The sequence below is a fragment of the Alosa alosa genome, chromosome 21, assembly GCF_017589495.1.
Source record: "Alosa alosa isolate M-15738 ecotype Scorff River chromosome 21, AALO_Geno_1.1, whole genome shotgun sequence".
Lineage (NCBI taxonomy): Eukaryota > Metazoa > Chordata > Actinopteri > Clupeiformes > Clupeidae > Alosa > Alosa alosa.
This window is the reverse complement of record NC_063209.1, coordinates 16,059,265-16,084,454: the sequence shown is the minus strand read 5'-3', so window position 1 is coordinate 16,084,454 and position 25,190 is coordinate 16,059,265. Positions and strand designations below refer to the sequence as shown.

Genomic DNA, 25,190 nt, shown 5'->3' with positions numbered 1-25,190 from the left:
AGAGAGAAGTCGAGGACTTCCTGTGGACGACATAGTGGTGGCTGTGGTCCAAATTTGCACACAGACTATACTTCCTCACAAGCACTCCGATTTTATCATGAGAAGTGTTATTTACAGAAGAAACATGTAGATAGTGAGAAAGGATCATACAGAGGATCATCATGACCTATACTCTTTTGATCCTGTGATATACATACATCACAACCTGTCTTTAAATGAAGTAACATAATATACATACATCACGACCTGTCTTTAAATGAAGTAAAGTAAAATACATACATACATCACAACCTGTCTATGAAGTAACATAATATACATCCATCACAACCTGTCTTTAAATGAAGTAAAGTCAAAAAGCTGTATACTGCCTGGCTGTTTAAATACCTTCTCTGTTATTCTTGGATTCAGAGGGGTCCTTTGTACACATTCTTGTATATCTAATCCTGCTATAATACAGAATATATTGTGCACCATGGTTTGCACTATTTGGATGTGTGGCCATGAAGTAGAATCAGCTGAAGTCAAAACATTGTATCTAGACTCTTTGGACACCATCTCCATTATTTGGGAGACATTTGTACTGCAAAGTTGCATGCATACAGGTTTGCTATCCGGCAGCAGATGAGTCATCGAGCTTGCTTTGCTCTGTGTTCATATTCAAGTCAGCCTGGTGCAGTGGTCAGTCCCGACCACATCAATTTACATTAGTGATCTGCAATGCATTTCATTTGTGCTCCTAAGAGTAGTTGGTTATATTTAACTTTAGTTAAAATGGTTCTTATGATGACTTACTACTTGGCCAAGTCAAAACCACGTCCTCAAACGGGTGTGAAGTTCAATAAATTGTCAAGCACTTCCTCATACACTTTCTTTGCTGTGATGGAGTCACCGAGTATCATTTTTCTAGTCTGCCTCATGATACAATGCCACGGTAGGAGATGCTTTTCATTCTGAAACTCACTTTATTAAATGTTCATAGCTTTGGTTACTTAGCAGATGCTTTTGTCCCCAAGTGATTTACGTAATATAAACATTACAATAGTTAAAATTGTAAGTAAGCTGGTAAGCCTATGATAAGCATAATTACTCATGCATCTAGGTTGTTCTACGTAGTAACCTATTTTACACAGAGAAATTCAATATGTACAATATCAACAAATTACTTTTGGTCTCCCTGAAGGGTCCAGTCATTTCCATTCCCTACAGAAAGGAGAGGAGGTAACACTGTCCTGTGGAACATGTCAATGGGAGGCTGATGTGGACTCAGACAACAGAGTGGACTGCAGCTTATCAAAGACCAGGAATTATTCAAATAAATCAGAAGGTCCAACTGGAAAACCAAAGTTATGCGATAATAAAGAGATAAAGAGAAGCAAACCCAATGTGTGTGACATCAGTATAAAGAGGGGATTCTTTGCTTGTGTTAATGACTTTAAATCTGACTCTTGCTTCATTTATCCATTCAAACCCTCTGCTCATCATGTGGAGTCCTTCATTGTTGCTCAGGACGAACCAGACAGTAAGTGTGAATGTATTATACCTTTTGATATGAACAGCAATAGTAACGACATGTCATATTTCATTTCAACATTTCACTTTGTTCACAGTGGTGTCCGCACCTGTAATGGAAAGCTCAGTGAATGTGTCTGCAGGAGGATCAGTTAATCTGACGTGCATCTTTACAACAAAGGGAAATTATTCCAATAAGGCTTTTGTGGTGTACTGGATTAAGACTGGTGCTGAGAGCAGCACATATGTGTACTCATTTCATTTCGGTTCAGATTATAATGCTGGTTTTGATGGACACTGTTCCATTGACAAAGATCTTCTGCTGAGGAGATCATACACATCCAAACCTTCTCTCACTGATACCAACACCCATAACCTGATGATCAGCAATGCCACTCACTCAGACAGTGGACAGTATGTGTGCCTTACAAGTGAACAAGAACCAGCAGCACTGGAGCGTAATCACCAACACTACAGTCACTGTGGGTGATCCAGTCAAACCTGGTAAGAATATGAGCCTCACTTGAAATTCAGTTTCTTTCTCAGTGCTTCATCTTTTGCGATGGAACAGATAGTTAGATACATATTTTAAAGACCCTGACATGGATGTGCAACTTGTTTGATTTGTCTGGAGCTGACATTCTTTTCTTATGTGATCCATCCATGCATATCTCCATGGGTGTGACTAAATAATGGATGGTAATACACTGACTACCTCACTGTGGTATTTGTCATGATATGTGTATATTGAAGCCAATCCAACAACCACTGGAATTACCACTGTTGGTAAGTTTAGCTTGACATTTCTCATGGAAGGCATAATGAATAATGCAGTGAGGTGTCTGAATAAAAGTAATGCTATGCATTAATTGAAGTAGGACTGATAATAATAACATAATGTTTACTTATAGAGCACCTTTCTAAAAACAACTCACACAGTGCAGATCAAACACTCCCCACCCCTGGAGATGCTGGTAAGTGCAATGGAAAAAGCATACATCTCCCTCTGTTGAAGCACTATGATGATATGATTTGAAATCATATTTTCAGAATTCAATCCTATCTACATGGCTGGCATTAGTAGTGCCCATTATTCTCATCGCTTTGTCATCATACTACTTAGGAAGGAGATCAGCCGACCAAAGGTGAAACATTTACATGTGTTTTTCCAATATGATTTTTATTATCATCAACATAGAATTTAGTCAGATTTTGTTTTGTCTTTACAGCCTCAAACTGTGATATCCCAAAGGTAACCTTTTAGATCTTGTTGTGTGTTTTGATAATTATCATTTGATAATGATAATTTATTTTCATTGGGATGGGTCTCTAAAGCCATGACTAAGAGCAGATATCTTTGTGATTTTTTTTTCTCCAACTCTTTTCCTCACCATCCCTCCTCATTACTGTCTCCCTCTCCTCACTATCCCTCCTCATTACTGTCTCCTCTCCTCACCATCCCTCCTCATTACTGTCTCCCCATTTACCCCCTCATTACTGTCTCCTCAATTATCCCTCCTCATTACTGTCTCCTCACTATCCCCCTCCTCATTACTGTCTCCTCCCTGTTATCCCTCCTCATTACTGTCTCCCTCACTATCCCTCCTCATTACTGTCTCCTCTCCTCATTATCCCTCCTCATTACTGTCTCCTCACTATCCCTCCTCATTACTTGTCTCCTCACTATCCCCCTCATTACTGTCTCCTCACTATCCCTCCTCATTACTGTCTCCTCTCCTCATTATCCCTCCTCATTACTTGTCTCCTCCACCATCCCTCCTCATCACTTGTCTCCTCACTATCCCCCCTCATTACTGTCTCCTCACTATCCCCCTCATTACTGTCTCCTCTCCTCACTATCCCTCCTCATTACTGTCTCCTCTCCTCATTATCCCTCCTCATTACTGAACACGTCTCAACTGGCAAGTGCCCACACACATTTAAACTGAAACCACATAAGCACATTTTAACCCGCTTTTACTTTGATTTCTATTCTTTTTAGTGCCGTTAACTTCTCAACATTCCATTATACCATATTTAGTTTGTTTGCTTCATTTAACGATAACATCATTCAAATCTCAAATCTACAATAACCACTACACACGAAGTTTACGATACGATCTTACCGCTTTATTTAACTTCATACATATGAGTTTACATACACGTTAGTTTGCAATACCCTATAGTAACTTTTGTTTAATTACTCACTGCCCTTTGTTTGAGTTTTCTTTAAGTTCCTCATGGGTTGATCTGTGGGAGTCGGGCGAGCTCTTTCCGCACCTGCATCCAGACATAAGATGTTGTGGCGGAAGCCAGCCAGATTAAAAAGTCCTTGGGACACCTCCACCTGGGATGAAACGCCATGGGGAAGAGGAACTTATGTTTAGTTTAACAATTAAGTTATTTTCTGTTGAATATTATTTTCGATTATTTTGAGTTAAGAAATATTGTTTACTTACTTAGTATTTATGTTGAACTGATCTTTTGTCTTCGCCTGTGTCTTCAATGTGAATATTATTTATTGTCTGGATCCCTCTTGTGTTCGATTGGTCTGATCAGCCAGCTTAAATGTTCCCCCATGTCTCAGTATGGGAGGTCAGTTCTTTGTGTTCAGTTATGCTTATGTTGCTCTTTATTTCTTTGATTTTGAGTTCTGTTTTAGTTGATCTCATTTTGACCAAGAACTCTTTAGTTAACTTATTTTTTGTGTTGAGCATTTTCTATGATTTTGAAATGCTGCTCAATATTTTTGTAGAAATAAATATTATTTGAAACTTTATTTCTGCGCCCTTGCCTAACTGCCTTGGTCCCCCTTACACCCCCTCATTACTGTCTCCTCACTATCCCTCCTCATTACTGTCTCCTCTCCTCATTATCCCCCCTCATTACTGTCTCCTCACTATCCCTCCTCATTACTGTCTCCTCTCCTCACTATCCCTCATTACTGTCTCTTCCAGTTATCAGCACGGAGAGGCAGAGGACGACGATGACGATAGCTGGGAGTTGACACACAGGTACTTTTTCTTCTTCTTGAGAGTGAAATTATATTCATGCTATAACAGTGAACTCAGACCGCATATTAAAAAAGTAATGTTCTCTTAATTCCCCTTTGTAGGTTCCCCTTATGCGATGAGCCAGAGAGAGCAGGAACCCATGTACTCCCTCATTCAGCTGACTGAGCAGAAAACTGACTGTTCCACCAGTGGAGATGGAGAACTTGCCTCAAAGGCGTCAGGACACAAGGCCATCATGAAGAACAACTCCATTTATGAAACCGCGGGTCCATAGCTTCAAACTGCTGCCAGTGCACTGTGTCAGTGCTCAGTCAGGGCATTATGAGGAGACTACTGGAGTTCAATCATAAGGCCTACTGGGACTTTTGTGCTGGATGTGGTCTAATTTATTTTATTTTTTTGTTTTACAAGTATGTTGTCTAGGCTAATTGTTTTTCCAATTTTAGTTGATTTTATGTATGGGTATAAGTGGGCGTTTTCACATCTTTCTCATTGCATTAGTTTATGCTTTTGTTAGATCATGGGTATCGGTCATCTGCGTCCTCAGTTTTATTTGTTACTGGGCGATGACATGGTGAGATATAATGAAATTTACTTTAATTATTGTAGGAAAGTGTCTGACTAACTACCCGTAATAGGTTTGCAACCATTGGTGTAAAAGAAAAGACATTTGAACTGAAAAGAAGCTGTCTTTATGCATCTCACCCCTAACTAGGGTGAGATGCATAAAGACAGCTTCTTTTCAGTTCAAATGAGGAAGGAACTCTCTCTCTGAGGTTCCTGTTATTTCCCATGAAATGTTAAATTTCTCATGAAAGTTTCTCACACTAGTCTTTCAAATGCATGGAATATTGGCTCGAAGAGGAGACGCTGTGAAGTGGGCAGCTTTTGCACTTAATTTCTCTTCAATTATCTTCATGTTGTTCTGTTGGTGTGGAATTTAGCCTATGCTATGTAAAGATATATAAAGGAAAAATATGAACTAATACCAATTTTATAATTTTGTTTTAAAATATATATTTTTAAAAAGTCCTTCATGTTTGAAGCTATTTTTACTCTAAAGTTAAATTAGAATATCCTTGATTGCACACTGAAAGAGATGACCAACATGCAACCACAAATTCAAAAGCACAATTGTCCTATTCTGACATTATTCCTGAAGCGTATGTTTTGGAAACCTTTTTGGTGCTAATTACGCTACAAGTTTTACAGGCACTGGGCCTCGAGACGCAAAGGTGTGAATGAAGTTCCCTGAGTTGCAGTGACATTTTTTGACACTGTGCCACTGCTCGGCCTACTCTGCCCACAAGATGGCAGTACAATACATCTCACCGACTGTAGACATTTCTGCAATATGTCTACTGGGGAAATTTAAGTTAAACTGTTTAAAAGAAAAGACGGGCTACTTCAATACATTTTTGCGTCGAATGACATTATTTATTTGACAGTAAAATATGCATGATTTAACAGCAGCTGCCACTAAGTTTGTCCTACCTTGGGTTCCTTATACATCTTACTGCTCATGTGAACAGCTTTCCATGTATTTACTTCATGTAGCCTAATTTGAATCACAGCGCACCATGCAGCCAGTCCAATGAAAATAAGCTACAGCATCTAAATGAAAGCAATTAAGTTACAGTCCCATATGGACAAGAATCCCAACAATAACATTGACCACACAGTTTGAGGACATCCACGCTCTCAGCCCCTCCCCTCCGCTCAAAAATGTTGTCAACGATGGCCCCCGGTTAGTTGACTTCTTTGAAGTAACTCTGCAGGATAACTGCTTGGAGAAGTTGGGAGAATGTATTGTCCTTACAAAATATCTCCTGAATGCGTCAAGGGTGCAACATTTTCGCTAATTTTGCATGCACCAGCAACAGCCCGCTGGACTGACTGTCGGGGTTGATGTTGGCAAAGTTCGGCAATTTAAGATTTCATCTGTCAGCTCGTTTTAGGGATCTTCGATAGCACTTGGATTTGGGGTTTCAGTGGGTTTATACCGGATCTGTGTTTACATATTTAATACGTTTCGTACACGTGTTTCAACACTGCATTTCGGTCGGTGCTTTTACGTTACCATTAGGCTACCTTACGCATGCCAGTTATGTATCCGCAGCTGCCTGCCTGCAGTCTACTTCCAAAACTCCAAAGCTGCTTAGCTGTCAGATTTGGTTCCGAGGGCACAAGTTCAGTGTATCAACAACACTCAATAACAGTTTATGTGATGTGTTAATCAATTAAATTCTCAACAATTTCACAACAGCTAGTTCTGGAGTAGCCTAGGCCATTCAACTAGCCCGCTTGCTAGTTTCAGGCTGCGCAGTCGGCACCCGCTTGCTTATTTGGGTTTTGGGTTGCTAGGTTTTAGCCTATGACAAAACGGTTGAAATTGAAACTAAATGATCGTGTATGTGTAGGGTGTATTTCATACACAATCTGGCAACCTGAATGGATCAATGATTTTAAAAATGAAGTTTGATTGCCATGCAAATTACGGAGTTTTCCGAGAAATAACAAAACTGGAGGGTGCTGGGAGATGACCTTGAAATAGTGATGTTAGAGTGTTGACAGGTGTGGTTTACTCTTCTGGTACATTGTGATGCTGTGGTGAGCTGATCCTATAGCCTTAAAGGCACACTTAATTTTTTTTTTACCTTAACATAACATTTTCAAAATCATTTTGATGGCACATAATAACCTCATAACATGATAAACGGCACTTTTGCCATTGTCTAAGCGGCCCTCTAGGCGATTACCGACCTAGCAACTTTGAAACCAGGGGGCCGTTGCACAAAAGCAGAATTAAGACCACCGATCACAGATTCACTTTGGCAACTAGAGCGGCTTCATTGCTTCTTCTACGTTGTAAAGTAGGTAGCGATAGCCTTTTCACAACAGCAACACCTCTGTTTAGGAGAATATTGCAACTGTCACGACCACCACGCGCGAAATGGTTACGGCGCTCCCGTGACGTCACATTGTTGCATGACAGGTCGGGAATGGCGAGTAGCCTAGCCTATGTAAAAGTTAATTAATGATCACAAACCTTTAAATAATGACAGTGGGTCTAGTTATATGTGATAACAATGTGTAGTGGGCAGTGGAATAACTATTGGTTTCCGTTTGTGATGACTGCTGACTGAGATAAGGGATGAGATTAAATAGATCCAGGAATTTAGCCTGGTCTGGAGCAGGCTAGCTCCACAGAATAAATTGCCATGGTGATTTATGTTTTGTTATGAATGTGTGGGTCCTCGAATAAACACACTTGTAACTTACTTTAAAGAGAATGGTCTTTATCTACTAGGTTTCAGTATTACACTTGATGAACACTTCATGACGCACTCTACTCAGCTCTACTTCAAGCAGCCTACTGCGCATGCTCTGTTAAACTCATAGCTATACAGCTGAAGTGGTAGCTGAACTTCAGCAAAGTTCTTAAAACTTGCATTGGAAAATTGAGGTCCATTGTCTGAGAAAACCTCACTTGGTACACCATGTCTGGAGAATATTGCTTTCATAGATGTTATCACAGCCTCTGCTGTAGTAGTATGCAGTCTACAGACCTCTGGATAAAGGGATAGTAGTCTGTCACCACAATGTAGTCTTTTCCTGCACAAACAAACAGGTCCGCACCCACCTTCTGATATGGTCTGTCTGGCACTGGGTGTGGCTTAAGTGGCTCAGCAGGATTGCTTGCTTGATATCTCAGACATGTTGGGCAATCTGACACTTAATTTGCAACATCTTGATTTATTCGCGGCCAGTACATCACCTCACGTGCCCTTTTCCTACATTTTTCAATCCCAAGATGCCCCGTGTGTATCTTCTTGAGCATTTCTCTTCGCAGACTTTTTGGGAATACAATCTTGCTGCCTTTGTAGATGATGTCTCCCACCACTGACAGCTCTGCCCTGCAGTTCCAGCACTCTGTGATTTCAGGTGAACAACCTTGTTTAGTGTTGGGCCATCCATCTATAATGATTTTACTCAGTCTTTTCAAAGTTTCATCTTTGCTTGTCTCTGTTTTTATGAGCTCCATCTTCACATCCGCCACCGGCAGCGCACTTGTGATCATGTCCACATGGCATCCACGTCTTTATTTATTTTGGTGTCCGCCTGCTCCTTCGGGTCAATTGCTCTTGACAACGTGTCCGCTGTGTACATCAGCTTACCTGGCGAAAACAAAACGGTCACAACGGTGGCTTTTGAAACAATGCAATCAATGGCTTGTGGTCGGTTTCAACACTAATTTCCTGTCCTGACACAAACTGGTGAAATCGTTCACAGGCATACTGTATGTTATGCTTAACAGTTCTTTTTGTTCTGGAGCATAACGCTGCCTCAAGATCTGTCATTGAGCGGATGCGATGCATCGGGTTGCCAGTCATCATACTAAAAGTACAGCTCCAAGCCCACTTCAGACGATCAGATGAAATCTTGATGGATTTTGTTGGGTCATAAAACTTCAGCACTGGTTCCCTTTGTAAGCTCTGTCTTTAGGTTCGTCCATGCTTTTTTATGTTCATGATTCCACTCCCATTCTGTTTTCTTTTCTGTTAGTTGTCTCAGTGGTGCCATCCGTTCAGAGAGGTTGGGTATGAACTTCCCCATGTAGTTGATCATCCCATTAAATCTCTGTATGTCCTTCTTGCATTGTGGCCTTGGCATATTTTCAATGGCAGACACTTTTCTGGGATCTGGCCTGATGCCCTCACTGCTAAGGATATCTCCTAATGAATGTCGCCCTTCTCACCCCAAGCTGGCATTTCTCTTTATTCAGTTTCCAATTCACCTTTCTTGTTGCTTCCAAAACATTCTTCAGTCTTACATTATGTTCGGCTTTCGTACTTCCCCATACAATGATGTCGTCCATGGATGTGTCCACTCCTTCCAAGTGTTCGTAGATCATGTGAATTGTCTTATGATATACTTTAGGCGCTGAAGCTATCCCAAATGGTAAACAAAGAAACCTATATCTTCCAAATGGACTGTTAAACGTGCACAGCTTTGAGCTTGCATCGTCCAGCTTCAATTGCCAAAATCCAGATGAAGCATCTAGCTTGCTGAAGTACTTTGCATTTGCAAACTGTGACATCATCTCTTCTCTAGTGGGGAGCTTGAAATGTTCTCTCTTTATTGCTTACTGTTCAGATTTCTTGGATCCATACAGACTCTAGGCTTTCCATTCCTTTTGTCCACGATGACCAGGGAACTCACCCAGTCGGTTGGCTCGTCAATCTTTTCAATCACCATCAGGCTTTCCATCCTGTCCAACTCAGCTTTCAATGGTTTTTGAAGAGCAAAGGGCACTTTTTGACATGGATTAATGACTGGTGGCACATTTTTATCCACTCTGATTGTGTGCTTCGTTGTTAAGGGAAGTCCTCCTTGTAGTATTAAGCCAGAGTAACCATTAGCCCATCACCCCATAAAGGGTTTATCGCTGTGCCTTCATGCAGAGCTGCCTTGAGAGAAACATCTCCATCGCCCACCAGGGCCCATTTAGGTTCACTTTCTGAAATTACCAGGTACATTACCAGGAGACACTGTAAATTATTTATAAAGATCAATTTTCCAAGATACAAAGTGTTTTTTAGGAGGGGGTGTCGATTTCAGACTTTTGTTATTTCATACGCTAGTTATCCATAAATGGGAGGCTCAAATCATGCAATTTTAAGTAGAATATAACAGAATGTATGTTCGATATCCCTTGTCTGAAATAGTTCTTACCAAAATTTATTAAAGTTTGTTTATAGTTCTGTTTAGTTTTCAGAAGACATATTTGTACCCTCAACATAGGCCTTGATTTATTTTCCTTACTGAGATAAGTAGAAACACTTCTCACAAAACAATGAACAGAAAATAATTCCTTAGGTCTGAACAGCAGACCTTAGAAGTCTAAAAATAATTTTGGTTTCATTTTCAGAGCACCTAAACACTTTGTGGAATATAATAAATTTTTAAATATTTTTTCTTTATCTCCATGATCTTTTTCTTTTTTAAACAATTAATTTGACTTTCTTATGTAAATCTTCTTTTTTTCACTTTTTCATTTTGAACATGGTCAAATGGAACCATTGACATCAATATGTTTTGTATAGAGCTACCACAGGTTACTCTATACAACCACAGGTGGCAGTGTGGTGACTCTATATAAAAAACATATTGATGTCAATGGGGCATTTTGCCCATGTTCAGGATGGAAAATAAAAAAGAAAGATTTGCATAAGACAAGTCAAATTGGTGTTTTCAAAAAGAAGGATGGATCATGGAGATCATGGAGAATAAGGAAAAACATATTTAAAAAAATCTTTGTATATTCCCACAAGGTGTTTGGGTGCTCTGGAAAATGATAAACCAAAATGATTTTTCAGACTTGTGAGGTCTGGCTGTTCAGACCCTGAAGGGATTTATTTTCTGTTCATTGCTTTTGTGAGAGTGTTTCTACTTATCTCAGTAAGGAAAATAAATCAAGAGCCTACGTTGAGAGAACAAATATGTCTTCTGGAAGGCTTAAACAGAGCCCAGCCAAAACTCCAATAAAATTTGTATCAACTTTGAGGGACAGCTATGACCATGCAGGATTATCCAGACCAAACGCGGACAATTTTGCTACATACTATTCCTATTTATGCACCACCAAGCAACATTTGAGCCTCCTACATGGTTTAGTTCTTATGCTTGTGGGCTTGTGAACTTTGACAAAAAAGAGGCTGGACAAAATCGACACCCCTCCCCTGTAAAACTGTCTGTATCTTGGAAAGTATTGATCTTACATAAGAGTAATTTTATTATGTGTCTCCAGGGTAACATAGGTACACCTGGTAATTTTTTCAGAATTTTTTGAGACTTAAGTGCGTGGGCCCTGGTTGAACTGACGTGGAATGACCCGACACTGTTTGTTTGTTTGTTTCTGGAAGCTGGGATCCCTCATGAATGGCTCGCGTTGATGACATCACAACCACGAAAGGAAACCCGGAATCTTCCTGCAACTTGAGCCCTGGGGTGTGGCCTCGGCCGACTGGACTCGGACTACATTATAGTGACTTTGTGAGTGGCTGAACAGATTGAACTTGTGTTTTCCAGAAATACTTTTGTACTGGTCGGAGGGAGGCCTGCTCGACCAGTACTGTCTTTCCTCTCCACTTAAAGACTGTTGGAAAGGGAGTGGCGCCACCAGGGTGAACAGTACACTACATCCCCTGCCATTGTCTGCTGCCTCGCCTTTACTGTGTGTATGGTGACTTTTCTGAGTGCATTTTGTGCCCTGGTGTGTTTGCCCATTGTGGGATATTTTTTATTGAGATTTTGGTGTGTTATCTTGCGATGTGTGTGCTGCTATGGTAACAGGTTTCTTGGGGTGTGTGTATACATTAAACTTGTGGGCTGTCAGTCAGTGTGCTAGTGTGCTGTGTGTGCTCCCCCCTATGCCGAACAGTGTTTTATGCTGCTTGTGCTAATAAATATTGTTACACTACTACTACTGCCTCTGTGTTGTCTGTGGCTCGGGAGAATTTGGTTATTGTGAAACCTAGCACAAGTGCAATTGTGACATCACACTACTGGGGGTGTCATGTTGAGGTTTGAGTGATGGCTTTGGCGAACACACTGTATCAGGGTTGTTGGATGCAGGCTGCTCAGTGGTGTTGTAGTGAGTGTTCAATAGCTGATCAACATGGCGTCTCCATGTTCTCCAACGTGCACCTCGTACATCAGTGGTCCATTCCTTGTGACTATCTGCCCAGGTGTCCACTTGTTTTCACGATAATCACGTGGCAAAACTTGCTGTCCAACATCAAAACTCCTTGCAGTCTCACTTGACATTGTGTTGTGACAACTGTTTATTCTGCACTTCCCTCTGTAAGTTGGGTTTTAGCAGGTCAATGCGTGATCTCAGGTGTCTGTTCATGAAGAGCATTGCCGGAGTTCGATTAGTTGTTGCATGAACAGAGTTCCGATACACAAAAAGGAAGTTGTCCACTTTATGCTGAAGAGAGATGTTCTCCTTTTCCACTGCTTTAGCGGACTTTTTAAAGGTTTGGACGAACCGTTCTGCTAACCCGTTCATCTGAAGTATACTGCGGGCCATTATCGCTCACAATTTGCTCAGGGAGACCGTTTCTGGAAAAGATGTTCCTCAGTCTTTTCTGAGGTTGTGGATTTCATTGGTATGACTTCCACCCATTTTGAATGGGCATTCACAGCTGTAAAGAACATGGAGTTCATGAATGGCCCAGCGAAGTCAATATGCACTCTCTGCCAGGGTGCAGATGGCCATTCCCATGGATGTAAAGGTGCCTGTGGGGGTGCATTTTGAATGTTGTGGCATCCTGAACAGGTTTTGGTGATATCTTTAATTTGTCTATCTATCCCTGGCACATATTTTGATACACGGGATGATAACAAACTAGTTTGTCAAATTTGGGACATGCTTGTGTGTTGCCAGGAGGCGGAGCCAAATGTAGGAAATATTGGATTTCTAGGGGGTGCTATAGAGATTTACTATACCCTCATTTTTTGTGTTATATACGGATGTCACTTGCCAAATTTAATCAGTCTAGGAGGTATGCAAGACACAAATGCTAACCCTAGGTTTAGATGTCCTTGATTTGCATAGGTTAGACAGGCCTTGATAGAGTTCAGGGGCGTCACTAGACCTTATTCACTGGGGCACGCGCCTTAGTCAAAGTCTCCAGTGCCCCAGTAAAATTCTAGCGCTGCTCTTGCTGGAAATGGCATTCATGAGCGCATCTCCGTGCCTGCTTTAGTCATGACTCGAGCCTGTCACTTACCAGCCAAAAAACAAACAAGGAAAAAAAGAAAGGGGCCATAATAGCCAATCAGGAAATAGCCTCTCTGTAGCTGGGTAAGATTGAGTGCAACAACCAATGAAAATCGTTCACATGATTCTTCAGAGTGTTTCGTTGTACAGTGGAAACCGCTGGAGCTCATCACATCACTTTGAGCGCAGAGTAAGTCGTCCCCTGTTTTAATGTTACAACAAATTCACAACTTGTTTGACAGAAAATATGACAAGTTGATCGATGTTAGAGAATGTTGCCCACATAATTTGCATCTGTTTTTCAATGCTTAGCGTCATTGTAGCCTAAATTTAGCAACAGTTTACCAGCTTGTGCTCTCTCCCTGACACACACACTCACACCATGCGTGCCAGTAAATGTTAAAGTGCCAGTGCCAGTGCTGTGATTTGATCAATGGTTTAATAGCAAATTTAAATAAGTTTGCTGCATTTGCAAATGTAGCCTGTAATAATCTCACAGACTCTGTGTAGATTATAGGCTACATTTGGAAATTATCACCAAAAGTCAATATGAAGGCTTTAGTAGGCTATTTAAGCTACAAAGAACTGCAGTATTGCCAGGATGACTATAGGACCCTTGCCTGAGGGGGGGAAATGTATCTCAATTTTGACTAAAAAATAAGCTTTCCCTTGTGTTAGTAGGAAAGCCTATTAAATTCATGCAGTGAGTATAGAGTGCTGGTCCTACAGTATGACAGTGACAATAATGATTTTGAAGCTTGTAAACTGTAAAAAGTTTAACGTAAAATTTACAGCAAGTTGCTGTATTTCACTCTACAGTACACCTACTGTATATGAAATCACAGTACCTATGCCTGATAGGCTACTGTAAATGCAAACTACAGTAGTACTACCAGTGCTGTAATGTATACAGTATTGAATTGTCTACCGTATTTTTAATCACAGTACTTATGGATCATACTGTAACTAAGTACAATTAGTAGTAATACCAGCTGTAATATTATATACAGTAATTTTGGGAAATTCATATCCTGCTTTATCTACAGCCAGGATAAATTTCCTTAGGCCTAGGTATAGTTTAGGCTACACAAACTTGCATAAATAACCATTGACAACTTGTTATCAGTTTGAAAAGCAAAGTACATTTATTCACTTTTTCCGTTTATAAATTCTCATTATTGCTGCATCCTAACGTTAGACCAACGGTTGCAGTCAGCCTGATCCACCACCAGTAGCAGAGTGAAGCAGCACCTAACAGAAATAGAAGAAAAAAGATACAGTGTTAGATAACAATTTTCAACTGAAACTGAAGGCTACTTACAAGTGAAACTTTAGAATAATCATTTATATATATACTGTATGTTTTTTTGAGTTTACTGTCAAAATGCCAGGCTGAAGATGGTGTTAGCATAACTCAGTTTCGCAAGGTATATTTAACGTCACTTAAATGTCACTTAAAGTTAACTTATATCAATATTGCTAAAGTTAGCCTATTAAACTCACAAAACCTTACATGATTACGAGGAGTTAACGTTACATAAGTTAGCTGGTAGCAGCTAAACCTCCACGTTAACGTTAACCAGCAGCACATCATCTTCAGCCTAACATTGTGACAGTAACATACTAGGACTAGCACTACTAGCGAATGTTTTATATAAATTATATGAATATAATAAACTGTAACTTAGTGAGAACTAAGGTAGGCCTAATATAAATGAGACTGTCATAACGTTAACGTAACATAAAAACATTGCGTTAATGCCACCTTCACAGCAACAGCAACTATGATAGCTAGCTAGCCTAACGTTACTTACTTAGTTGATCCAACAAGCATGGATGAGTTTGTAAGTTAGACAGTACAACGTACATAGACTGTACACATGCCCGAATTTAATGTAGTACAATGAAACATTGCGTTTACATAAATAAATGCTTGCTTGCTTACCATTAAAGGTGGAGCTCGCGGGTTGTGCGAGGGCTTGACAGAGTGCTGAACAATGTTGGTCTGACTGACTGAACTGTTGCTCAAAAATGATCTCCCGCCGGACAGTTCAAACGTCGTCGCGCAGTGCACGTTTCAATCACCACGTCAAAATTTCCCAGTAAACCAAAAATCAATGACTTTTCAATATCTTTTCAAAATGATGATTTGGATGGAAAATCAACATAATATCAATGTCACCTTGCTATCTGGGAGCTTAACTTTGTATTTATGTGCAAAAAGAAGACAGAAAACCCCAACTGATTTTCCGCCATGTTTTTTCAAAAATTTCAAAAAGCTGACAAGTAAGGGAGGAGTCAGATTTATTACTGTGTTATGATTCGCAGCAATTTTTTATTACTGTAGTTTGACCATTTTTGACCATAAACCACAGCAACTGATTTTCATACATGCAAGTGAATGTGAGAAAATAATTATTTTCTGGTCCCGTTTGAATTGTGCCATGTATGTGAACATATGTTGTCAGTGATTTTTAATATAATTTTTTCATATTCACGAGTTTGACAGTATATTATATGATTCTTCGGCTATCAGTTGTGGGAAAAGACATAACGAGAAAGACTACATGTCGCCTGTGACGTGAGCTAGCTCAAATCGCTAACATTAACTGAGATGCTAGTTTTTGTAACGCCAGAAACACACATGGTAACAAAAATATTCTAAACATGTCTAGCTTCACTCAATACATTAACACTATGATACAGTGTGATTGTAAAGTTGTATGGTTCACTGTGTTCAAAGTCGATCTTAATAACCCTCTACATCTCGACCAACTGATGGTTGTTATCAAAGTTTAACCGCATCAAACTTCTACCCGCTCAATTGTAGCAATATTTACACGAAAATGTATATTAAAAATTCAGAGACAACATATGTTCACATTCATGGCAAAATTCAAACGGGACCAGAAAATAATTATTTTCTCACATTCACTTGCATTAACGATTTTTCAATCTAGAGGTCCAGCGGGGATAGCGGAAAGGGAGGGACTTACCAGCTCTATTCACAAATACAGTACACATTTTTCTCAAAAACAGCAGTGATGCTGTGAAAATCACAGAATCTTGTTACAGTGTAGCCATTTTTTTTTTTTTTTTTTAATGTATTGGGAGTTGGGGGCCTGTGCCCCAGCAAAGCTCTAGGTCTAGAATCGCCCCTGATAGAGTTACACCAGTTATTATCAACTATACCAACATGTGGCACATGTATTGATAAGGCGGTAAGAACTAAATAGTTTCTGAAATTTGAGACCTCTAGCTGCTTGTGTGTTGCCAGGAGGCGGAGCCAAAGATTGAAAAGGGGGTGCTACAGAGTCTGAATGTGTGAGGGTTGTGTCATCCACGGATGTTATGTTAAATTTAATCAGTCTACAATATAGTCTAGTTAGAAATGTGAACCCAATGTGTACATGTCCATGAAGGTCACATAAGGTAAAACCAGTAATTTTCAAGTAATAACATGTGGCACAAATTGATAAAGGGGATAGAAATAAACTGGTTTGCCATATTTGAGACCTGTAGCTGAGTGTTTTATCATTCTGTGTATGTTGTAGTGTATTTTGTGTGAGATGTCTTAAGCTACTCAGACCTTGAATTTCCCCTTGGGGATCAATAAAGTATCTATCTATCTCAATAAAGTATCTCTATCTATCTATTACCATTTCTCTCATGTGCTCCTGATATTTGTTTAGGTTAGTAAGCAACACAGATGCTGTATGAACATACACTTCAGGAAAATGCTGTTACATGTCTCTATAAAATATCCCATCTTGTGTGCTTTAAAATGGACATTATCTATCAATGCAATTGGTTGAAAAGAAGGAAAAAACAAGAACATACGTGTATATCATGATTTATTTTTGAAACGCTGCTCTGAGAGCTTGCTGTTTATTACGCTGCTCAGTTGGCCCCGTGAGGCCTGCGCAAACCTCTTCAGTGCTGTTTCTGAGGATGGAGAAGATGAGAGACCTTGTTTAAGTATAAAGGACCTTCTCAAGAAAATAAGTTATTTGCAGTGTTTCCATGTGTTAGTTGTGTTAGTCAAGAAAATGCATAAATTCTCTTCTCTGTCTGTGCAACATTACACTGTGTTTAAATTATTATGGAAGTATTTTCAGTTTTTCAATGAATTTACTTTGAATCAGATTTGTTAGTTGGCTGGTGAGTTAAATTTTGGGACAGAAGAATAGTTTGACAACCTCCGCTGCACCTTTGTCCCCCACATTGCCCCCATTGGTAGCCTGGAAATCCAGAGCAACATTTAGAAAGATATTAAGTTTGGCATCAAGCATAGGCCTGCCTTGCCAATCCAAGGGACAGCACCAAACGATGCATTTCAACACACAGTTGGCTAGTGCTACGACCAATCGGATGCATAACGAAATGTGCGCGATTGAAAGGCGCAGCACTGTCGTCATCATGTGATTAGGTAAGACATGTCAGCATTAGTAATGAGCTCCAACAGCTTGCTGCCAGATTTCCAGCTTACCACATTGGACCATTACATTGGGAAATGAATAAGATATTACCGAATGCTGGGCCAAATTGCATAGGTTTGAGTTTGGTTATGACCACAACCTAAAATATTTATTAGAACTAAATCTAGGTTTACAGAGGCTGAGGTCTTTCTCTGGACGAGGAAATCATAGCGGGGATCCAAATGGCAGTTTAATCCCGTCTACATCACTTTACATTAGTGATTTGCAATGTGATTCATTCACACTCCTAAGAGTAAAATGGCTCCCATGATGTCTTAATAGCACTTGGCCAAGTATCACAGCATCACATCCTCAAAAGGGTGTGCTGCTCACTAAATAGTCAAGCACTTCCTCATACGCTTTCTTTGCTGTGATGGAATCACTGAGTTTCATTCTTCTAGTCTGTCTCATGATACAATGCCACGGTAGGAGATGCTTTTAGTTTATTTCTTTATTTCTTCTTCATATAGCCTACTAGTAATTTCACACAGAGACATTCATATACAATCTTTATAAATTGACAGTAAAGATTTAACTATCCAGTGAACTATCTGTTGTTTCCCCCAGAAGGGTTCACTCATTTCCATTGCCTACAGAAAGGAGAGGAGGTAACACTGTCCTGTGGAACATGTCAATGGGAGGCTGATGTGGACTCAGACAACAGAGTGGACTGCACCTTATCAAAGAACTATTCAAATAGACCAGAATGTCCAGCTGGAACACCGGACTTATGCAATGAGATAAAGAGAAACACATCCAGAATGTGTGACATCAGTGTAAAGAGGGGATTCTTTGCTTGTGTTAATGACTTTAAATCTGACTCTTGCTTCATTTATCCATTCAAACCCTCTGCTCATCATATGGAGTCCTACATTGTTGCTCAGGAAGAACCAGAGAGTAAGTGTGAAGGTAAGATCCCCTTTAATGTGAACAGCAATAGTAACGACATGTCATATTTCATTTCAACATTTCACTTTGTTCACAGTGGTGTCCGAACCTGTAATGGAAAGCTCAGTGAATGTGTCTGCAGGAGGATCAGTTAATCTGACGTGCATCTTTACAACAAAGGGAAATTATTCTAATCAGCCTTTTGTGGTGTACTGGATTAAGACTGGTGCTGAGAGCAGCACATGTGTGTACTCATTTCATTTCGATTCAGATTATAAAGCTGGTTTTGATGGACACTGTTCCATTGACAAAGATCTTCTGCTGAGGAGATCAAACACATCCAAACCTTCTCTCACTGATACCAACACCCATAACCTGATGATCAGCAGTGCCGCTCACTCAGACAGTGGACAGTATGTGTGTGCCTTACAAGTGAACAAGAACCAGCAGCACTGGAGAGTAATCACCAACACTACAGTCACTGTGGGTGATCCAGTCAAACCTGGTAAGAATATGAGCCTCACTTGAAATTCAGTTTCTTTCTCAGTGCTTCATCTTTTGCGATGGAACAGATAGTTAGATACATATTTTAAAGACCCTGACATGGATATGCAACTTGTTTGATTTGTTTGGATTTGACATTCATTTCTTATGTGATCAATGCTCATCATGGGCGTGGCTAAATAATGGATGGTAATACATGACACTACCTATGGTAGGCCTATTTCTAATGATAAGATGTGCATATTCACTCTTAAAATGTTGTCCCTATCTGGACACAGATATCTAAAAAAACAATGCAATTTGTGTTGTTTTCTACACATATTGTAACAAATAAAAAAAAGGAAGGAAACAGCACAAAGTATTGTTGTCCCTATCTGGACACAGAGATGTGTTAAAACAAGGCAAGTTGTGTTGCTTTCAACTTGTTTTGTTTTAAAAGTGTTGAAGACAATCCAAAACCCAATGAAATTACCACCGTTGGTAAATTCAGCTTGACATTTCATATGGAAGGCATAGCCTAATGAATAATGAGAGGTAACTGAATAAAAGTAATGCTGGGTACAAAACAATCATAATATAATAATAACAAGGTTTACTTAAAGAGCACTTTTCTAAAAACAAGACAGAAAAGGGGCATCAAACAACAGTCACCCCTGTAGATCAGGGATGGAAATTATGGAGATGGCACCCGCCAAATTACCAGCCACTGTGGCAGGTAAATAAATACTAGCATAGAGCTAGCATCACAAATAGTTCAATTTTTAGGTATTGATGGTTAAAAACAAGAAAGTATCTGTAGGGATCATGTTTAAGTTCCGTTATTTACCAGCCTACATTAAGTTGTTTAACGACAGACTACCATAACATTAAATTCCTGTTAAGTATATAACATCATTTTTCATGTTGGGTAACAAGAAAAAAATGTGATCTTCACGTTAGTTACACAACAGGTCTTTAATTTTTACAATTACAGGAAACAAGTGCCATATATTGAGTTCATCCACTCTCAAATCAACATTTTAAAGATAAAAATCAATTTTTTCACATCAGTTACTTATTTGTAGTTTAACAGATATTTTATTTCACAGCACTTACTTGACAGTCTAACAGTAAAGTAGATGAAGGGACATGAAGCAAGATAATAGTAAATAGTAATTCAGGAACATGTAGACTGACTATAATCGTATTTCAGGATCAGGGAATAAGACACAGAAGAATTATCATGGAAAATAAAAACATCGCATTAGGCTCGTGTATCATGTATGAATGTAAAATGTAGATACATAGTAGTATTTTGAAAATCGGATTTCAAAGAACAGGTAATAGGATACAGAGGAATTACAATGGAAAACAAATACATTGCATTAGGCCCGTTTAAAATGTAGACATGCAATCTAGTAGTATTTTGAAAATCGTATTTCAAAAATTAAGGAATAAGGTACAGAAGAATTATCATGAAAAACAAAAACATGGGATTAGGCGTGTATCGCGTATGAATGTAAAATGTAGACCATTGATCTAGTTGTATTTCAAAAAATGGAAATAAGGTACAAAAGAATTATCATGGAAAATAAAAACATCGCATTAGGCTTGTGTATCACATATGTATGTAAAATGTAGACATGTTATCTAAAGTAGTACTATTTCAAAATCAGATACAGAATAATCATCACAGATATTTATCAATTATCAATTGTGGGCCTTTTTCTGTGAGAGAGAGAGAGAGTTACAAAAACTGATAGGGTACACTAGGATTCATGTAGAGGAAAATTGTGCCAAAGTGAATGAATGGGATGTGAATTTGTAGCGTTAACACACTTTCTCAAAATGAAATTAACTGACATTAATTACTTACTGTAACTGCATTTATATTTGATTTAATCAGTTGTATAAAGTAGAAGTATAGTGTTATGTGGTTATTACAGCAGTACTATGCATGATTGCTCTCTTCAGAGGGTGTAATCCTGCATAGTAGTGCTTATAACTACATAGTGAGCGACTACACAACCCCCAATACATACCACACATAAAACAAACTCTGGTTGAAAGTGTTACATGAACTTACCTCTGGAAGAATTCAAGGGTGCACGCTGCCTCCTCCTGATATTGCAGATTCAGAATATAGAAGGTGGAGAAACATGTCACAATCCCTGTTAGAAATGTGGCGAGGTTGGACCCTTCACAAACGATTAAGGATTCAATGCTGACCATCCACTTTTGATGATTACCTTGTCGTTCACCTGAAAAAAAGAATTTATCATATTCAATTTAAGATATAGATCCACATATCAACTATGATTAGATTCCTTTTAGGATTTTGTCCAAACAAAATTCAATACAGAAAAAAAAAAAACATTTAGTGTTCAAAAGTTGATTTAAATATGTATATGTTGATCATTATTACTCTAGTGAATGAAAACAAACATACCTAGTAATATCAAGTAGGCGTCACAGGTAGGCTTGGAAGACTCAACATCAGCTACAGTCGCACATCCCTTAGCAAAAGAAAAGAAAGGCACTGAACAACTCTTCATGATGTGTGTGTGTGAGTGAGAAAGTGAATGTAATCTCTGTGAGTGTGTTGTGTGTGTGTGTGTGTGTATGTGTGTAAGGAGTGAGTGAATGTGAGTTGTCTGCAAGGTGAGTATGAAAGGTGTGTGTGTGTGTGTGTGGGTGTGTGTGTGTGTGTGTGTGTATGTGTGTGTGTCTGCCGTTGAATGATTAAAAGTGATGAGGCGGGTGTGATAAGATGTTTGAGTGAGGAATGTGTGTATGTGTGTGCAAAGTGAGGGTGCTTGCTTTTGAAATTGTCTGTCTTATCAAAACCACATTGTTTATGGTTTCTATATATGTGTGTCTAAAGACCTAGATAGATAGATAGATACTTTATTGATCCCCAGGGGAAATTCAAGACCTGCATGTCTCAATCATGGCAATCTGGAACACAGCATGGAAGGTCTATATTGGGTTTATTGTCATGAATTTAGGTATGGCTCACATAAATAGACGCAGTGGACTGATGCCCACACATATGACATGTAAACATCTTCCTGTTGCATGCCGCTAGCTCAAATGAACTCAGGAGGAATACCATACACGTGTCATGCAACCACCTCTGCTATGGAAAGCTAGCTAGGCTACTAACTAGCATTAGCTTTCTAAACTGTCAACTGAAGGACTTAACACAACTTTAAGTAATTATCAGCACGGGCGAAATCCATGCATATGCATACAAGTAAACACTGAAAGCAGTAGTCACACTACACTGATCCGTTTGTGCCATATTGTTTATTTGGCCACTGGTTTATTAAACTGATGATGCTAAGCAGACTTAGCTAGCAAACAGTGTTATAGCAGGTAAATCACGCGAGTTAAACTTTAAAAAACTACGCATACCCTACTCATACCAATACTTTTAGATGGCTTCAGATTGCAATGGAGAAACGTAAAATTTGATCAACAAGTGATAACGATAACGCATGGCTTAAAGTGGCGTGGTTTTGGCTAGCTGAATAGCACTGCTACTAACCGTTTCAGCAGGGTAACATTCAGAGATGTTGTATTATACAACTTGTATAAACATGACCAGTGTGCTTTCAAACGTTGTATTTCTGGTCAAAGATGACAGATAAACTCACCTTATTGTGTTGATGGGTTTGGGTATGATTCCAACGTATCGTCTTCTCTCAGCAGACAGCTTCCCATCCCCAGCTCGAAGGTAACGTTAATAGATAACAGGAAGTATGTGTGTTCCAGAATAAACATTACGGGCGTGGTAAATAACAGTGTTTGAGCCTGATTTTACACATTTGTCTTACTAATGACTGGAAAGTCCTGTTTATTGAAGGAAACAGGTGAATAATGTTGGAATCTGGGTGTAAATTTACAGAAACTTTTTACAGTGTATAAGGGCAGGCTAAATCACACTGATTTGAAGTTATCTAAGTGAGCGCTGACCGCAGCATAGCCTTTGGGGCAGCCGTGGCCCACTGGTTAGCACTCTGGACTTAACCGGAGGGTTGCCGGTTCGAGCCACGACCAGTGGGCCGCGGCTGAAGTGCCCTTGAGCAAGGCACCTAACCCCTCACTGCTCCCCAAGCGCCGCCGTTGTAGCAGGCAGCTCACTGCGCCGGGATTAATGTGTGCTTCACCTCACTGTGTGTTCACTGTGTGCTGTTTGTGTTTCACTAATTCACGATTGGGTTAAATGCAGAGACCAAATTTCCCTCACGGGATCAAAAAAGTATATATACTTATACTTATACTTAGGCACTGGCGCAGCACTTCACTACAGTATAGTTTGATGAAGTTGTATGAATTATAGGATGCTCCAGAACTCACACCGACAAAGTCATAAAGGAGCCATACAAGTCACTATGGCATATTAATGTGGTTCTATTGACCTTTAGTTTTGTGTACAAACACTAGTGTGTGTTTGGAAGACAGTTGGTTTAGGGTCAAATTCAGCACATTTTAATAGTATTGCAAAAATGCCGATAACCGTGATTTGGTTACTATAATCTAATCATGATATCACATTTTCATAGGCCTACGTTTCAGTGGCTGGTAAAAAAGTTGAGTGGCTGGTAGATTTTAGAAATCACCAGCCACAGTGGGAGGTGGACAAAATATTTAATTTCCATCCCTGCTGGAATTGGCAGTGCTGGTAAGCAGTGGAAAAATATCCCTCTGTTGAAAGACTATAAATATGTAAATATGATGATATGATCTAAAACCATATTTTTCAGGCATCTACGTGGCTGGCGTAGTAGTGCCCATTATTCTCATCGCTGTCGTCATCATACTACTTAGAAGGAGATCAGCTGGGACCAAAGGTGGAACATTTACATGTGTTTTATTTGATAATTGTATGATTTATTTATCATAAACATAGTATTCAGTTTGTATTTTATTTTTGTCTTTACAGCGCCTCAGACTGTGATATTCCAAAGGTAACCTTTTAGATCTTGTTGTGTGTTTGATGATGTGTGATTTTAATTTTGTTGGGATGGGTCTCTAAAGCTATGACTAAGAGCAGATATCTTTGTGTGCTTTTTTCTCTCAACTCTTTTCCTCACTATCCCTCCTCATTACTGTCTCTTCCAGTGATCAGCATGGGGAGGCAGAGGACGATGATGAGTGTGAGTTTGGGTGTTTGTCTTCATCTTGAGGGTATCATGCATAACAGTGAACTCAGTATGCACTTATAGAAAGTAATGTTCTCTTAATTCCCCTTTGTAGGTTCCCCTTATGCGGTGAGCCAGAGAGAGCAGGAACCCATGTACTCCCTCATTCAGCTGACTGAGCAGAAAACTGACTGTTCCACCAGTGGGGATGGAGAACTTGCCTCAAAGGCGTCAGGACACAAGGCCATCATGAAGAACAACTCCATTTATGAAACCGCGGGTCCATAGCTTCAAACTGCTGCCAGTGCACTGTGTCAGTGCTCAGTTGGGGCATGATGAGGGGGCTACTGGAGGCTTTTGGTTTTGTTGTGGACTAATTATTTTTTAGTTGATGTTATGTACGAAGCGTAACTTCTAAGTGGGCGTTTTCTCACCTTTCACTTCATTGCATCCGTTTGTGCTTGTTTTAGATCATGTGGTTATCAGTCATTAGTGTCCTCATCGTTGTTGTTTGGGGTGAGATGCATAAAGGTTGCTTAAGTTTTTTTTTTCAGTTCAAATGAGGAAGGAACTCTTGCTGTCTGAGCTTCCTGTGAAATTTCCCATGATGGTTGAGTTTCTCAATCTAGTCTTTCAAATTCATTGAATATTGGCTAGAAAAGGGTGCCGTTTTTGCACTTGAATTCTATTCAGGTGCATCAATCTATGTTATGTTGTTCTGTTTGTGTGAAATACAGTTTGTTCTATGTAAAGTTATATTTAAAGGCAAAAATGAACAAATACCAATGTTATACTTTTGTATTAAAATATTTTTTTAAAAGTCAGTCCAAAATGAATAATGTGCATTTGTTTTTAACTTCAGATAAACCTAACTTCATGTTTG

General features: G+C 39.4%; 1 protein-coding gene and 1 long non-coding RNA gene across 8 annotated transcripts; one reads left to right on the top strand and one right to left on the bottom strand.

The window, feature by feature from the left end:
- Positions 1–1,185: 1,185 nt before the first annotated feature.
- Positions 1,186–25,087, top strand: LOC125286891. 7 transcript variants are annotated; one of them, XM_048232202.1, is made up of 7 exons: positions 18,133–18,214; positions 18,360–18,686; positions 18,775–19,182; positions 23,930–24,016; positions 24,109–24,133; positions 24,288–24,322; positions 24,423–25,087. In XM_048232202.1, exons 1-7 carry the CDS (start codon positions 18,163–18,165, stop codon positions 24,593–24,595), a joined length of 1,107 nt encoding a protein of 368 aa, XP_048088159.1. In that variant the 5' UTR covers positions 18,133–18,162; the 3' UTR covers positions 24,596–25,087. The 7 variants fall into 7 exon arrangements, with proteins under 7 accessions (XP_048088165.1, XP_048088159.1, XP_048088162.1 ...); XM_048232205.1 differs by having other exon boundaries at positions 18,360–18,698; positions 18,991–19,182; XM_048232204.1 differs by having other exon boundaries at positions 18,360–18,698; positions 18,949–19,182.
- Positions 20,726–21,621, bottom strand: LOC125286892. The gene is made up of 3 exons (XR_007192251.1): positions 21,610–21,621; positions 21,247–21,421; positions 20,726–20,888 (listed from the first exon to the last, which is right to left on the bottom strand). It is a non-coding gene; the product is annotated as an uncharacterized LOC125286892 (long non-coding RNA).
- Positions 25,088–25,190: the final 103 nt, after the last annotated feature.